The following is a 15,570-nucleotide window of genomic DNA, read 5'->3' as shown; positions in this document are numbered from 1 at the left end:
GTGTGTTGCAGAGGTGAAGAAGGAGGTGGAGGAAGGGGATGAGCCCAGGGCTGAGACAGAGAGCGAGAGTGAGGAGGAGCTGTCCTGCTTTGCCCCCCTGGTAAGCACCACATCGTCTGCCATCTTGCACTAGGATCGTGTGTGTGTGGACATATTTACCTATACTTGTGGGGACCAGAACAAAAATTTGACTAACTGGGGACATTTTGTCGGCCCCCACAAGGGGAAAAGGGCTATTTCTAGGGGATTAAGGTTAGAATTAGGGTTGGGGGCAATGTTCCCTCATTTATTTCGTCACTGAGCAAATTTCAGGTCTGCTGAGCCCCAACTTGAATTTACTGTGAACACTGAGGCTGTACCTGCTTTAAGTTAGTTTTTTAACAGTGGCCAAGTAGACTACTATGGCTATTTGATCATAATGTAGTCTTACCAGAGTGACCTACCATCAGAAACAATGGAGAAAATGCATCCCAAAACATTTCAATCTGGAAATAGCTGTTCTATCATTCAGCCAATGTGTGATGTTCAATGTAGGCCTACATTCCATGAGACTTTTGAAAAAAAATAAACATGCAGGGCTTGACATGAATCTTTATCCAGTCAGACAAGGAAGTGACTGAAAATGTTGTGACTGATGCAAGAAACCACTTTACAAGATAATATGCATTATTATTACAGAGAATCAGACAAATTGTGCTGCCTATTGTCTACTTAGCTTATTCAAGCCTGCCTCAAAAAACAGCACTGCCCCTTTAAAAATATATACATCTTTACCTGACTTGCTTTTCAAAGATGTTTAGAAATGTACAGGTGTTGTGCTCTTGTAGGAAGCAGTCACTCCCCCATTGCGGACTACACATTATCTATAACTGGGCTAATAACTCACTCACTAGAAAAGGATATGAACAAAATGTGCATAGGTGACAAAACAAGATTATTCTACTCACGACCGCTCATGCTGTAAATACAGTTCAGTTTAAAGTAAATGGCACAGATCCATAAATGGCAATGGTCTATTTGCATATCAAAAATATAATTTTATTTGTCACGTACACGTGTTTAGCAGATGTTATTGCAGGTGTAGCGAAATGCTTGTGAAATAGGCCTACCGCAGCTTTGATTGGTTATGCCGCACCGGTCTGTGTAGAGTACTAGCTGAGTCATGCATGTCAAATAATTATGCTGTTTCAAAATTTGACAAGTGTTGCACCCCAATAATCTTTCCTTTCTCCCGAAGTGTGTACATGTTCACTTCCCCTTATGGATTTGAAAGGAAATGAATGTTTATGGAAACTCCCCACGCCTATAAATTCAATTATTTTAAATATGTATGGAATAGAACAAACGCACACTTCAGGAGGAATGAGAGATTATTCATACTTTACCAAGACATTCCCCTCAATGAATGGCTAAATATTTGTTTTTTTACAGAATGTGGTTTAATTCATGTTTCAATGTTGACATTCAATTGAGAGAAGACAATATTATTGCTTGACTTTCTAATCACCTAATTGGGCTCTAGTATGGGTTTTGTCGAGAGCCTTTCACTATAGAACAATGGTGATATCATAAAATTGTGCCATGTCATTGGTCAGGTGGATGCAAAGACCACAGCCCTGGCTATGGCCATCACCGACTCAGAGCTGTCTGATGAGGAAGCATCCATTTTGGAGAGTGGGGGGTTCTCCGTATCCAGAGCTACCACCCCACAGCTCACAGACGTCTCTGAAGGCAAGTACCCAAGCACAACAGGCCCTTCCTCCAAAGTATCTGTCCTGCAACTTGGATTTAAAAGAAAATAAATGGTGTGTATTAATTAGTGCAAACCGAAGCAAAATGTTTTGCCCCATAAACAAATACTCACCGGTAGCCTAGCGTGTTGTTATTGTCGGTCAATCAAAGCGACACCACAGTCAGGGGCTCCATGTGTAGCAAGTGAAGTGGGAGATTTCTAATCAATGCTAAATGGAATTAGGCTACAATGATCAACCAAGTGGTAGGCTGTGGTTTCATATGAATAAAGTTGTTGTACACAAGGATGCCTCAATAAGCCTTGCTACTTTAGCTAGTTAGCTGGCTACTGTAGCTAGCTTCTTTACAAAGATTAGATGCAGTCAAGAAGGGCACTTGCAGATGGTATGATAACCTATGGCAGCAACAAGTTTGTCTAACTAGCGCGAGTCGTTTTGGCATCTTTCTCTCTCCCTCCATACCACACACACAGACATTCACACACACCGGCCCCTGCTCCCCTATCGCCCCTCCCCCACACTTCCAAGCAGAGCGCCGCGCACCGGCTCTCAAGTTACGCCAGCAAGTCTCCATTGAAGTAAACAAAAATATATATCTTTAAAACATGTATTTAGACTATCTGAAAAATCGTGTTATTCTAATAGTGAAATCATTTTAAATGCCCAGCCCTAGCATATAACCCGATGTTAGAAGTACTTCTGTGTTAACTCAAATACGACAAGGTTCCAGTTTAACAACGTTTACTCAACTGTATTAGCACAATACATGGCTGCAATTGGCTCAGGCCAGGTTAATCTACAACGAGACTCCTGCTAATAACAGAGTGATAGCGCCATAAACAGAAATATAGTGATACTTACTTAAAAAATGAATTTAACAATCTCCCACTTTTTTCTTTTAAAGACAAATAAACCATCAACAACAATTGAATGTCCCAAGTATTATTTAAGTTCCCCATTACAAATGGGTTGTGTGAGAACGTTTTTATTTGTATTTCTCAAGCTGCCACTTTCCATTACTGAGTGCCTTTAGGAGCACAAGACCGGATGCTCCCTTGTTGCCGACCACAAAATCCGCTGGATTCTCGATGCTTGAATAAGTTCCTTGATTCTGCTTATCTCAAGGCAGTCTTTTCTCTGTGACAGACTTGGTTGAATTCACAGCATCAACTAAGGAGTAGTTGTCAGTGACACAAACTACAGGTAGAATGTGCCGTTTTGTCTCACCAGTGGTAAGCTCTGATGAGAACAGAGTTGCAAGAAAGATAGCATTGTCAATTTCATCCGCAAGAGCAAGTGTTTCTCCAGCAAGTGTGCTTTGGATAACCCTTCTGATCCTTTTTGACTGCCAACAGATAGGTGAGAATCTTCCTCCTTCCTCCTTCACCCATTAACACAATTACATGTCCACCTTGTGTGCCTCCATCTGTTAGGTTCCCTAGGGAAGCATCACTGAAGACAACTAGTTTCAGAGTCATCTTTTCAAACATGCTGAAACTTTAGTCACTTGTGATTACAGGTTACGAACAACTTTGTTTGCCTCGTGAATGGTTTGTAGTGGTGTTTTGTGTTGGATGCCAAGTTGCATCCATCAAACATTACGTCAGGTCTACTCTGTCAAGGAACATATAGAATTTGAACTCAATTGATCAACTTCAATTTCACCGAGAGGGGAATTATTCTACGGCTCTTGAAGAATCCATGTGGATAGGTTGACGATTCTTGATTTCGCTCTCCTGTTGCATCAGTATTGTTCCATCGGCTGTAATAACCTCTATGCCAACATAACAAAAATGATCATGCTCCTCACGGCTGACCTGGAAAACAGCTTTGAGGTGTGGAATCAGTTGGAGTAAAGGTCCGTGAGCCAACCCAGATAAAGTCATCAACATGACAGGGAAGTACTCCAGTCACATTGCATTAGAAGCCTGCAGGATCCACTTGTGACATTTTTCCACCTGTACTCAGCATTGTTGCCTTGACATTGTTGTATCAGTAAGAGTGATGCCTCTGCAAGGCCGTACACATGTTTTTGTTTCCACAGTGTTCCTTCACTCTTAGCTTCAGGCGGAGGTCAGATGTGAATGTCCCTTGACAGCTCTGTTCCCTGAAAAAAATGCAGATTTGATGTCTATGGAATTAAGTTTCCATTTTTTCTGGCAGATCACTGTCAGCAGCAATCTGAGTGACTGAGGTGCATGTCGGTGAATATTTTGGGAGTTCTTCAGCAGCTAGCTCCCCAACATTTAGCCACTAGAAGTGCTTTTGGCCCTATTGCATTTAAGGATTATTTAAGGGCACTCACCCACCTTGTTGAGACATTTTTGGCCAAAGTCTTTGACTTCCTCAAACACTCCATTTACTGAGCTCATCTAGCTTAGCTGAGTCAAATGACACATCCTTTGTTTTCAAGTACATCATCATTTTGAATGTCAGTCTGTTTTTCTTGATTTTTCCATTGGTTCAATTCTCAGATTATCTAAGTGACAGATCAGCTGACCCTGTTGTACCAGAAAGTGTAGCTGGTTCAAAGTACTGCAAGTAGTACAAGTTCTGGTGTTTTCCTTTGGCTTTTCCTGCTCGTCCAGTGACGGTTGCTGTATGTGGAATACCACTTTCTTTGTCCATGTATTTAACAGTTTGCCCAGTTTTCAGATGGGAACAACCTTGTTGTCTTAACACGTGGCTATTGTTGAATGTTTTCCTAATTTGAATGTGCAACAGTATTACCTGTGTCGTGGTTGAAGGTCTCTGCTCAATTTCCTGTATAAGTTTCAGTGTCCATTAGAGGTTGACCGATTATGATTTTTCAACACCGATACCGATTATTGGAGGACCAAAAGGCCGATACCGATTAATCGGACGATTTTTTAAAATATATTTATTTATTTGTAATAATGACAATTACAACAATACTGAATGAACACTTATTTTAACTTAATACATCAATAAAATCGATTTAGTCTCAAATAAATAATGAAACATGTTCAATTTGGTTTAAATAATGCAAAAAACAGTGTTGGAGAAGAAAGTAAAAGTGCAATATGTCCCATGTAAAAAAAGATAACGTTTTAAGTTCCTTGCTCAGAACATGAGAACATATGAAAGCTGGTAGTTCCTTTTAACATGAGACTTCAATATTCCATGGTAAGTTTTAGGTTGTAGTTATTATAGGACTATTTCGCTCTATGCCATTTATATTTCATATATGTTTGACTATTGGATGTTCTTATAGGCACTTTAGTATTGCCAGCCTAATCTCGGGAGTCATAAACAGCGCAATGCTTGAAGCACAGCGAAGAGCTGCTGGCAAAGCAATAAAGAGCTGTTTGAATGAATGCTTACGAGCCTGCTGCTGCCTACCACCTCTGTCAGACTGCTATATCAAATCATAGACTTAATTATAATATAATAACACACAGAAATACGAGCCTTAGTTTCCGGATTTGACCATAGTAATGAACTATCATTTCGAAAACAAAACGTTTGTTCTTTCAGTGAAATACGGAACCGTTCAGTATTTTAGCTAACAGGTGGCAACCCTAAGTCTAAATATTGCTGTTACATTGCACAACCTTCAATGTTATGTCATAATTATATAAAATTCTGGCAAATTAATTACGGTCTTTGTTAGGAAAAAATGGTCTTCACACAGTTTGCAATGAGCCAGGCGGCCCAAACTGCTGCATATACCCTGACTCTGCTTGCACAGAACGCAAGAGAAGTGGCACAATTTCCCTAGTTAAAATAAATTAATGTTAGCAGGCAATATTAACTAAATATGCAGGTTTAAAAATATATATTGTGCATTGATTTTAAGAAAGGCATTGATGTTTATGGTTAGGTACACATTGGTGTAAAGCCGGTGCTTTTTTCGCAAATGTGCTTGTTAAATCATCACACGTTTGGCGAAGAAGTCTGTGATTCAATGATAAATTAACAGGGACCACATCGATTATATGCAACGCAGGACAAGCTAATCGGCCATTCCGATTAATCGGTCGACCTCTAGGCTGTAGCCATGAAAATTGTGCATTGTGTTTTTATTGCCATCAAAGCCTAATCTAGGGCTGTTTTCCAGTCACATCCATTGTCTTGCTTCACTTTCAGAATAATCTCTGAGTGTTTGATTGTCTCTCCAAAAATCCATTGCTTCATGGACTGTATGCAGCAGTTGTCTTTACATGTTGAATTTCTCAGCCATTTCTCTTATTTCATTATTATTGAATTCTCCATGGTCACTGTACAATTTCTGGGGCGGGCCATGCACACTTATCCAGGAATGAATGAAGTAATTGATGTTTTCACTGGGTTTCTTTGTATTGACAATGCTTCCAGCACTGAAGCATGTGAAGGTACCACACACTTGGTCCCAACTCATGTAGATCTACAGCCACTTGGAAGCCAGTGGCAAACCAACAGCTGGCCTGGTCTTAGTTTTGCTATATTTCTGACAGGTCTCACAACTGTTAACTATCTGCCGTAGAATGTAAAATACTCTCATCATTATTCCCAGAACTGCTGAGTCATTTCTGAAGTCTGTCAACTGCATGTCCAAACGGTTTGACGTTTTAACAATACATTTTATCCTGTGTTCTGTGTCTGTCAGAATCTCATTTTTACATGGTGTCTGTGTGATGTCTTTGTCTAAAACGTTCACACAATAGTGGCCTGAGGTAGTAAGTTCAAGGGTCACTGATTGTTTAAACGTCACTGCCTTGTCATTTTTTTATGTCTAGTACAGCCCCTGACTTCTTGATGGAAGCTTTGCTTAATAGTAAGGGGATGTCTGTAGGGACCACCTCTGTTTCAATGTGACACTTATTAGTCTGACCAATAGTTGCTGGTATCTTAACTCTTTTGGTAGAATAAACAATTCCCCTATCTCGGGGTGGCAGGTAGCCTAGTGTTGGGTCAGTAACCGAAAGCTTGCTAGATCGAATCCCCGAGCTGACAAGGTAAAAATTTGTAGTTCTGCCCCTAAACAAGGCAGTTAACCCACTGTTCCTAGGCCGTCATTGTAAGTAAGAATTTGTTCTTAACTGTACTGGCCTAGTTAAATAAAAAAAGTAATATCCAAATTTGAAAGCTCTGTTGCTTGGTGTGTCAATCATATTTTGTACCTCTTTCATATTTAGTTCAAGCCATTTTGAGCCATAAACTGTCTGTGTACATACAGTAGCAATCACAGCTGATCCTAAGAACTCAGAAGCAGATTGGTTTGAAAACAGTGTTCCACTGCTCTCTCTGTTTGCATTTTCCTCTGTTTAACTTGTTCATTTTTTTATGAGTACAGTCTTTAACCCAATGGTAAGTGCTTTGACAAATGGCCCATTTTAAATCTCCTGCCATATCTGTCCAGTGGATTTGTGCCGGACAATGGCGCCCTCGTCTGGTTGTCATGAGAATAACATTTTGGCGCCTTTTCTCTGCTGCTCTATGTAATATGCTTCGCCACTAGTCAAAAGTAGTGCACTATAGCTGGAATAGGGTGCCATTTGGGATGAATCTTGTGTTTCTCGAGGCTTGGGCTTGATGGCACCTGTGTTTGACAGGCTTTTATTGCTTTTAACCAAGGGAACAAGCCATCTGCGTTTTGGGAGCTACTAGTAATGTGTTTGGTTGGCAGGAGAAGGTTGTGGAGCCTCGTCCCAGGTCGTCCCATTTGTTATTGGTGCGACAGAAGTATTTTTCACCAAAACGTATGTTTAGTGCCGTGTTCATTGACGCCAAAGTCAGGACAGTACAAGCAGTCGAAGCCAACTGTTTCTTCCTACCACCCAGAAAGGCAGTATATAGCAACTAGAAAGCTAACACGGCATCCGGGAGAACCATCTCGTACTTGCGCATCCTATTGTATCTTTGTTCAAAATCAATTATGTAGTCCGTAATTGCAACCGAAATGTCTCTAACGCTGTCAAAGTTTGAATATGCCTCGTAGGCACGGTCTTTCTCTTCTCTAAGAAACACAGAATCCAGTGCTCTAATCAAAGTTCCCATACCGTCATCCCTGTTCAAATCCTCAACAGATATTTCCAGTGCTGTATCTCTCGCTCATCCTTCGAGCGATAATTCAACCGCAAATACTTTTTCTTGTCCAGATTAGTAACCCGTGTCCAGATTCCAAGTTAAATGTTTCCAACTTTCATACGACCTCTTCTCGTCGAAGTGAGGTGGCACATTGTAGGTACTAGCCATCCGCTGCTACCAATGTTAAGTGAAATACTACACAACTACAAGGTTCCTGTTTAACACCGTTTACTCAACTGTATTAGCACAATACATGGTTGCCATTGCGCTCAGGCCAGGTTAATCAACAACAAGACTCCTGTGAAAGGCACACTAATAATAGTAATAGCACCGTAATAACAAATATAGTGGTACTTAAAATTATGATCAATCTGATGCTTTTAAATGTGTGCGGAGAAAGGACAGAATTGGCTTGCAGGGATTTTATAATTGAGCAGCATGTTACATGTGTTCCACAGGCCAAATCATGTGAATCAAATATCGGCACTAGCAAAATTTGATTTGTCATTATCTTGATATATGCTGTTGACTCCTTCTTCATTCACTATATATCAGAATTTCATATTAATTTTAATTTTCTAATCACTATATATAGATTTTTCTATTGGGTTTTTGTCTGTACCTTTGTTTATCCCACGTGTAACTCCTGTTTTTGTCGCACTGCTTTGGCCAGGTTGCCGTTGTAAATGAGAACTTGTTCTCAGCTGGCCTACCTGGTTAAATAAAGGTGAAATAAAAACTGTGACTCATCGACATGGCGTTGCCACAAGCAGGATATTGTAGATATTCACTCACAAAAAATATCTGGCCATGTGAGCTTCAAGCTGCCGCAATGTGACAGCTGCTGGACCAAAACAGCAGAGAAGTTCAGCCTTGCGATTCACACTCTTAGAAGTCAACCCAATATTCCGATTTACTTCATGTATCGCTGACTACCTTTTAACCCCATCCTCTCTCTCTCCTGTGACTGTTTAGACCCAGACCAGCAGAGTGTGCACAATGACCCAGAGGAGGCCTTCTTAAGGGACCGATCTGAATTCCCCTCGGTTGACGAGTTTCCCATCGAGCACAGCCTCCTCCACTTTCCGTTGCGGGGCCCCGGTCAGGGCCAAGGGGACGGGGCTACGGCTGGGGGAATACGGCCCTCGGAGGGGGGGGAGCCCATGAGCCCGGCCAGCCTCCTCATCCAGCACCTGGCCTCCCCACTCCACTTTGTCAACACACACTTCAACGGACGTGGAAGGCCACCAGGTGGGGACCAGGGACCACTGCTGGGTGCTGGGACAGCGGAGGAGGTGGTGCATGGGGGGGAAGTGGAGACCCAGGCCCCGAGGCAGTCACTGGAAGCCCTGAGTGAGGAGATTGTGAACACGGCAATCTCCACAGTGGTGCAGAACACTCTGTCGGCCATGCTACGCTCCACCGAGGACAGCAAGGTCCCCTCAATCGCAGATTTCCTGCCCACCGACACGCCCCCCAGTACCCTGGAAAATCCCCATGTCGCCGAGGCAGAAAAGGACCAGGATGAGGTCGCTGTGGAGACCGAGGAGAGGAGTGCTGAGGAGATGCCGGATGACATGTTTGTACCGACCGAGGATGAGGACTTTGAGCTTCTGGACCAAAGTGAACTGGAGGAGATGGACGAGGACCTGCTGGGTCTTCTCAGTCCTGATGGACAGGGGATAGTGGGAGTGGCCACTCCCACAGACACACCCCCATCTCCAACGCACCAACCAGAGTCCTTCTAGCGTCCTCATCACCGCTCATACCCTACTGTTTTGTTTTATGTAGATATACATTATACAGATATATATGTACACTTATCAAAGTGTCTGTGGTTAGTGGCAGTTGGTTAGTGATTGAGATCACTGTGGTTGATTCTGCCTTCACACTATCACTGTGGATGAGTCCCGAATGGGACCCTTCCCTTTACAGTGCTCTACTTTTTTTTACCAGGGCCCATAGGGCTCTGGTCAAAAGTAGTGCATTATAGCTAGAATAGGGTGCCATTTGGGATGAAACTTGTGTTTCTCGAGGCTTGGGCTTGATGGCACCTGTGTTTGACAGGGTTGTATTGCTTTTAACCAAGGGAACAAGCCATTTGAGTTTTGGGAACTACTAGTAATGTGTTTGGGTGGCAGGAGGAAGGGTTTGGAGCCTTGTCCCAAATCTGTTTGTGCTGTATGTTGTAATGCTAAATGCAGTTTGGTATATTACAGCACAATCTGCAATGGGACCAGGCTATAGGGACCAGATCTACAACCACCCTTCTCAAAGGAAATTATTAACATATTATATGTGGATGGATTCTTTGAGAGAAAGAAAAGGTTTTTGTTTTGATTATATTAATATATATATGATATAAACTATTTATTGCCGTCATGCGGGAATTTTACACTAATAAAGATTCTCTATGGTCAGTAACCCAAGTCGATTCTACAATCTGCATTGGATTTAGATCTTCAGCAAAACACGTTTTCATCATTTATGCACAAATGCGTACATTTGGGAGTTTCTTTGAAGGCAGTTTATTGACCAGCAACCCCTCAAGTAAATTCAGCACTCAATTGTGAAATCTTCCAAACAAAACTTAGTACTGCAGTAATTAGCCATACACAAAGGACTTATTTTAACCATCTATTAAAATTACATTTCAGATTCACAATAATAGGTCTTTGTGTTGGACATCATACGCACAAATACATGTTTGGGAGTTTTATCGAAGGCAATTTAATGACCAGCAGCCCCTCAAGTAAGTTCCACACTCAGCAAAATTGTGAAATCTCCCAAACAATAATAGATCTTTAAATTTTAGGGTGTATTATCTTTTTATCCCCAAACCAGGTGATGGTAAATTTCTTTACCCATATAAAACGTACTTACTGTGGTATGCTGACAACCTTTTCAATTGCTCATTGTCAACATCTCAAAGGTCTTTGTTAGTTGTATTCTGTAATGTTTGTAAATTAATGCAAGCGCTACTTCACCTCCACCAATTGCTTAATATGTGTACAACTTAAATGTTATGGGTACTTAATACTCTTGGAAATCCCAGACCTAGGGAAAAACATTTGTAACATTGTGGGAGGCAACCAGTCTGTCTAGAGACTAGGTACCTTACATCTAAAGGTTATTTATGCTTGTTTTGTCATGGCAATCCCACATACAACTGCGATTCGCTATGACAAATTATTGAAGGTAATAGGAATACATGCATTGCATTATCTCCCCAAAAAGGTATGTTACCTAGGTCCTATGTAACAATGGGTTATAAATGTTGCAACCTGATGATAGGAATTCTTAATTTCATAAATTGGTCATTAGTGGGAATTCAGCTTGACCCCAATTTAACTAGGACAGCTTTGTTGCTGCAAGTGTGCCTATCTGAATCTCAAGGAGTGGGAGGTACTTTAGTTTGCGCAATGGAAGATACCGTTGCACATGGAGACTAATATGTAGACAAAAAATTAATGTGAAGTAGAAAATGGCGTCCACCAATGGTATAGCCTAAAGTTCCCCAACCCAAGTTGTCCCTGTGCACTGTATTGTAATATAAACTAACCTTTTTCCCGGCCAATGCCTTCCAAGCACTTCTGTAAGTTTCCCTCAAAATGAGAGCAATTTGGAACATTGCATGTGATTACCAAGCATTAAAAATGCAATTGTCCTCTCAACTTGAAGGGAGCAAGACCTTGGGCAAGCATGCAATTTGTATGTTGCAGCTTTTATTTCACCAATGTCCCTTAAAGAATTCCGATAACACTACGTTGCCAATGAGGCAATTTAGTGCGATTCATTTAAAAAGTCATTTATTTTGCTGTAATCCCACTGTAACCAACTAAAATGATATTAACAAATTGTGTTATAGAAATGTTTGCCTATGCTTCTACTGCTTCTTAATCTATAAAGGCACCTAACAAGAACTGTATTGTGAAGAAGGGTATCTATTTTAAAATGTCTCCTGTTTTTCAGAAACTACTCATCAGTTTGATCTTTTACATCTACAAAGGAACACAAACAAGTTCAAAAAATGCTGATAAGATTTATTGCAATTACAACAGGTTAAACACTGACAGCAGCTCTTTGTGCAGTGAAAGAATAAAATAATAAACTGAAACCAGGAATGGAATGCAGTTGAAATTGATTTTTAAAATACCTTTTATCCGTCTAACCCATATCCTCTTCTCCCTCCTCTTCAAACTCGCCCTCCTCCTCGGCGGTGGCATCCTGGTACTGCTGGTACTCAGATACCAGGTCGTTCATGTTGCTCTCGGCCTCGGTGAACTCCATCTCGTCCATGCCTTCTCCGGTGTACCAGTGCAGGAACGCCTTGCGGCGGAACATGGCTGTGAACTGCTCAGAGATGCGCTTAAACAGCTCCTGGATGGCCGTGCTATTGCCGATGAAGGTAGCGGCCATTTTAAGGCCGCGGGGCGGGATGTCGCAGACTGCAGTCTTGACATTGTTGGGGATCCATTCGACGAAGTAGCTGCTGTTCTTGTTCTGCACATTCAGCATCTGCTCGTCCACCTCCTTCATGGACATGCGGCCACGGAAAATGGCGGCCACAGTGAGGTAGCGGCCGTGACGGGGGTCGCAGGCAGCCATCATGTTCTTGGCATCGAACATCTGCTGGGTGAGTTCAGGCACCGTCAGCGCTCTGTACTGCTGGCTGCCTCTGCTGGTGAGGGGGGCAAAGCCTGGCATGAAGAAATGCAGGCGGGGGAATGGGACCATGTTGACAGCTAGCTTACGTAGGTCGGCGTTGAGCTGGCCGGGGAAGCGCAGGCAGGTGGTGACACCACTCATGGTGGCTGACACCAGGTGGTTGAGGTCCCCATAAGTGGGAGTTGTCAGCTTCAGAGTGCGAAAGCAGATGTCATACAAGGCCTCGTTGTCGATGCAATAAGTCTCGTCAGTGTTCTCCACTAGCTGATGCACAGACAGGGTGGCATTGTAGGGCTCCACCACAGTGTCTGACACTTTGGGGGAGGGCACCACACTGAAGGTATTCATGATGCGGTCAGGGTACTCCTCACGGATCTTGCTAATCAACAGGGTACCCATACCAGAGCCTGTGCCGCCTCCAAGGGAGTGGGTGAGCTGGAAACCCTGAAGACAGTCGCAGCTCTCGGCTTCCTTTCTCACCACATCCAGGACAGAGTCTACCAGCTCTGCTCCCTCAGTGTAATGGCCCTTTGCCCAGTTGTTACCTGCACCACTCTGTCCTTTAAACAAACAACAAAAAGTAACGCAATGAGATGTAGGCTAGGCGTATTACTATGGTAGAATCGACTATGACAAGGTGAAATGAATTTGCAATTTCAAAGCATTTCCTCACCAAAGACAAAGTTGTCCGGTCTGAATATTTGGCCGAATGGTCCAGAGCGGACAGAGTCCATCGTGCCAGGCTCCAGATCAACTAGAATGGCACGAGGAACATACTTGCCACCTGAAATAAATTAACAATTGCATTATGGGTCAATAATTTGTGACAGATTTTCATGCAAATTGTTGAGGATAAAAACCAGTGTGATAAGAGAAAAAGTACATGCTTCCATATACAAAAAAAAACTAAAAAACTAAAGTTCAATCTGTTTCCATCGTAAACTGTTGAATTACATAGCAAATGTTCCTACTCTGGTCTTGGCACTCTAGCCAACAGCTTGCAGATACAGTGCGTAGGCTAGTCTACATGAGATTGTTTATGGATAAGAGTGAGAATATTTGTATTTGTCAAAAAGCAGACAAGCATCAAGTCACCAGAATTCGACCCTCTATTTATTGGAAAGGAGCATAAAGATCTCATCTGTAGCCTAATAAATGGCATTGTTTCTCTTGAGTCGGAGACCACACCATGTTGCGTGATTCCAAGTTTACTTCGATATGATGGTTGTTATATCAATATTTGCGCGTAAATGCGTTTCCACCGACAATTTATTTTACCAACACCAAAAGATCACACCATGTCTAGTGTATTTTGTTGTCGACATTTGGAATGTTTACTGACATTCTGTTTCCATCAGGCCTGTCATGACATGCATTACCAGGTTTCCATCCAACCTTTTTAAGGCCTTTGCTGACTACGATTTTAGCCGTCCTAGACAAAATGTCCACAACGATTGTCTGACGTCTTGGCTCATTCAGTGTGACAGGGTCTAGGTCTGGCAATTTTAAGTACCGCTTCGTGCGGTCATAGGCTCTGACAAAATTCTAGCAGTGTCTAAATTTTGGGGCCTTTATCATGTAGTGTGTGTGGCTGGTGTTATGAGACGATCCTGGTGACTGACCAATAGGAACAAGGTTGGCACTGAGTATGCACACAATAATACAATTAATATAATAGTAAAATTAAAACAAACATTCAGCCTACATGCTGTGCAAGAACGATTTTCCTAATTATCTTTTATACCTGAGATCTGAAATCAGGCCTATTTTATTCTGAGTTTGGACATAAAGTTTTCACAAACCTTATAAGATGCATACCTTGTTTTTCAGAACTCACTTCACTGGCACATAAACAAAGAAGCTTGAGCTGCTGGCACATTCCCAGATCAAAATATCAAATACAATGCTGCAGCTGACAGCAAGCAAATTTCAGAATGTGACTACAGAACAGGAGCAAATCTTACAATCTGGACAGGTTGATATCAATATTTTAATTTAATAATATCAGTGTGACGATGTGTATCTTACGAAGGCCTTTAACTAAAGAGAACACAATTTTTTAGAAAACTTGACACTACTACAAGCGCAAATACACTTTAAAATCACTTCAACTAGCTACTTTCAATTTGTATATAAGATCTGAAACCACAATAATGAACCAAGCAGGGAGCAGGTCTCCAAGCCTCGACCTTCTAGCCCGAAGTCCAGCGCGCTATTGACTGTGCCGCAGAGTCGATTTCCGCGCTTATAAAACCAAGATCGTTACACTACTCCCTCCTTTCAAAGAGCGCGTCCTCGCGCTAGCTTGCGATTCAACGTCTTACAGGAACGCGCTCACCGGCCAAGCACACGCACTGTCGTGGATGCAAGGTCCGATCACTTCTGACATCAATGTAATGAAACCGCAGGGAGCAGGTCTCGAACCCTCGACCTTCTAGCCCGAAGTGCAGCGCGCTATGACTGTGGTGCCGCAAAAGCATGCTGAGCGGACGCTTATAAACCCTGGGTCGTTACAATATCTAAAAAAATACTGCTATGTACATAAAGGATAATTTTCAGTTAGTTACCTGTTGCCTCATTATAGTACACGTTGATTCTCTCAAGCTGCAGATCGCTATCTCCATGATAAGTGCCTGTTGGGTCTATTCCATGCTCGTCACTGATAACCTCCCAAAACTGCAAAAGTATGTTGGAATGGTTAGTGGCATGTGGGCGGGTAAACGTTACTCATAGCATTATAGCTAGCAAGCTAAAGTTAGGTGCTAGCCGAGCAGCCATCGAAAGTTGACCGAATTTTACTCTTCATATCAACCACACATTTCAGATAACCAAAGCTAACGTTAACTAACTAACAAATCGCAAATACTTAGTTTGGATTTACCTCATGAGCAGGCTAGCGACACAAAGTTAGCTAGCTAACGTTACTTACTTTGAAAAATGCAACTGTGTTTGCAATACATTTTCATTAAAAAAATGACCTTACCTTGGCACCGATCTGATTTCCACATTGACCGGCCTGCAGATGAACAATCTCCCTCATGTTGAAATCGAGTTTCCGAGTAAATGAATCAAGATCACTTGTAAACTTCCGACTATTTAATCTTTACTACGCGCCTTTTTG

General features: G+C 42.1%; 2 protein-coding genes across 2 annotated transcripts in view; one reads left to right on the top strand and one right to left on the bottom strand.

Moving 5' to 3' along the window:
• The window catches only part of LOC139373277 (reticulophagy regulator 2-like), a 19,612-nt gene extending 7,687 nt beyond the window's left edge, over positions 1 to 11,925 (top strand). Inside the window, exons 7-9 of the mRNA XM_071113610.1 lie at positions 12 to 100; positions 1,596 to 1,731; positions 8,757 to 11,925. Of these exons, the coding sequence (XP_070969711.1) occupies positions 12 to 100; positions 1,596 to 1,731; positions 8,757 to 9,529 (998 nt within the window). The 3' untranslated portion in view covers positions 9,530 to 11,925. The remainder of the gene's footprint in view (positions 1 to 11; positions 101 to 1,595; positions 1,732 to 8,756) is intronic.
• LOC139373278 (tubulin beta-4B chain-like) lies at positions 11,810 to 15,570 on the bottom strand. The gene is made up of 4 exons (XM_071113611.1): positions 15,433 to 15,570; positions 15,017 to 15,125; positions 13,123 to 13,233; positions 11,810 to 13,009 (listed from the first exon to the last, which is right to left on the bottom strand). Exons 1-4 carry the CDS (start codon positions 15,487 to 15,489, stop codon positions 11,949 to 11,951), a joined length of 1,338 nt encoding a protein of 445 aa, XP_070969712.1. The 5' UTR covers positions 15,490 to 15,570; the 3' UTR covers positions 11,810 to 11,948.

The sequence above is a fragment of the Oncorhynchus clarkii genome, chromosome 18 (assembly GCF_045791955.1).
Source record: "Oncorhynchus clarkii lewisi isolate Uvic-CL-2024 chromosome 18, UVic_Ocla_1.0, whole genome shotgun sequence".
NCBI lineage: Eukaryota > Metazoa > Chordata > Actinopteri > Salmoniformes > Salmonidae > Oncorhynchus > Oncorhynchus clarkii.
The sequence above is the reverse complement of the archived record's forward strand: the minus strand, read 5'-3'. Positions and strand labels throughout refer to the sequence as shown.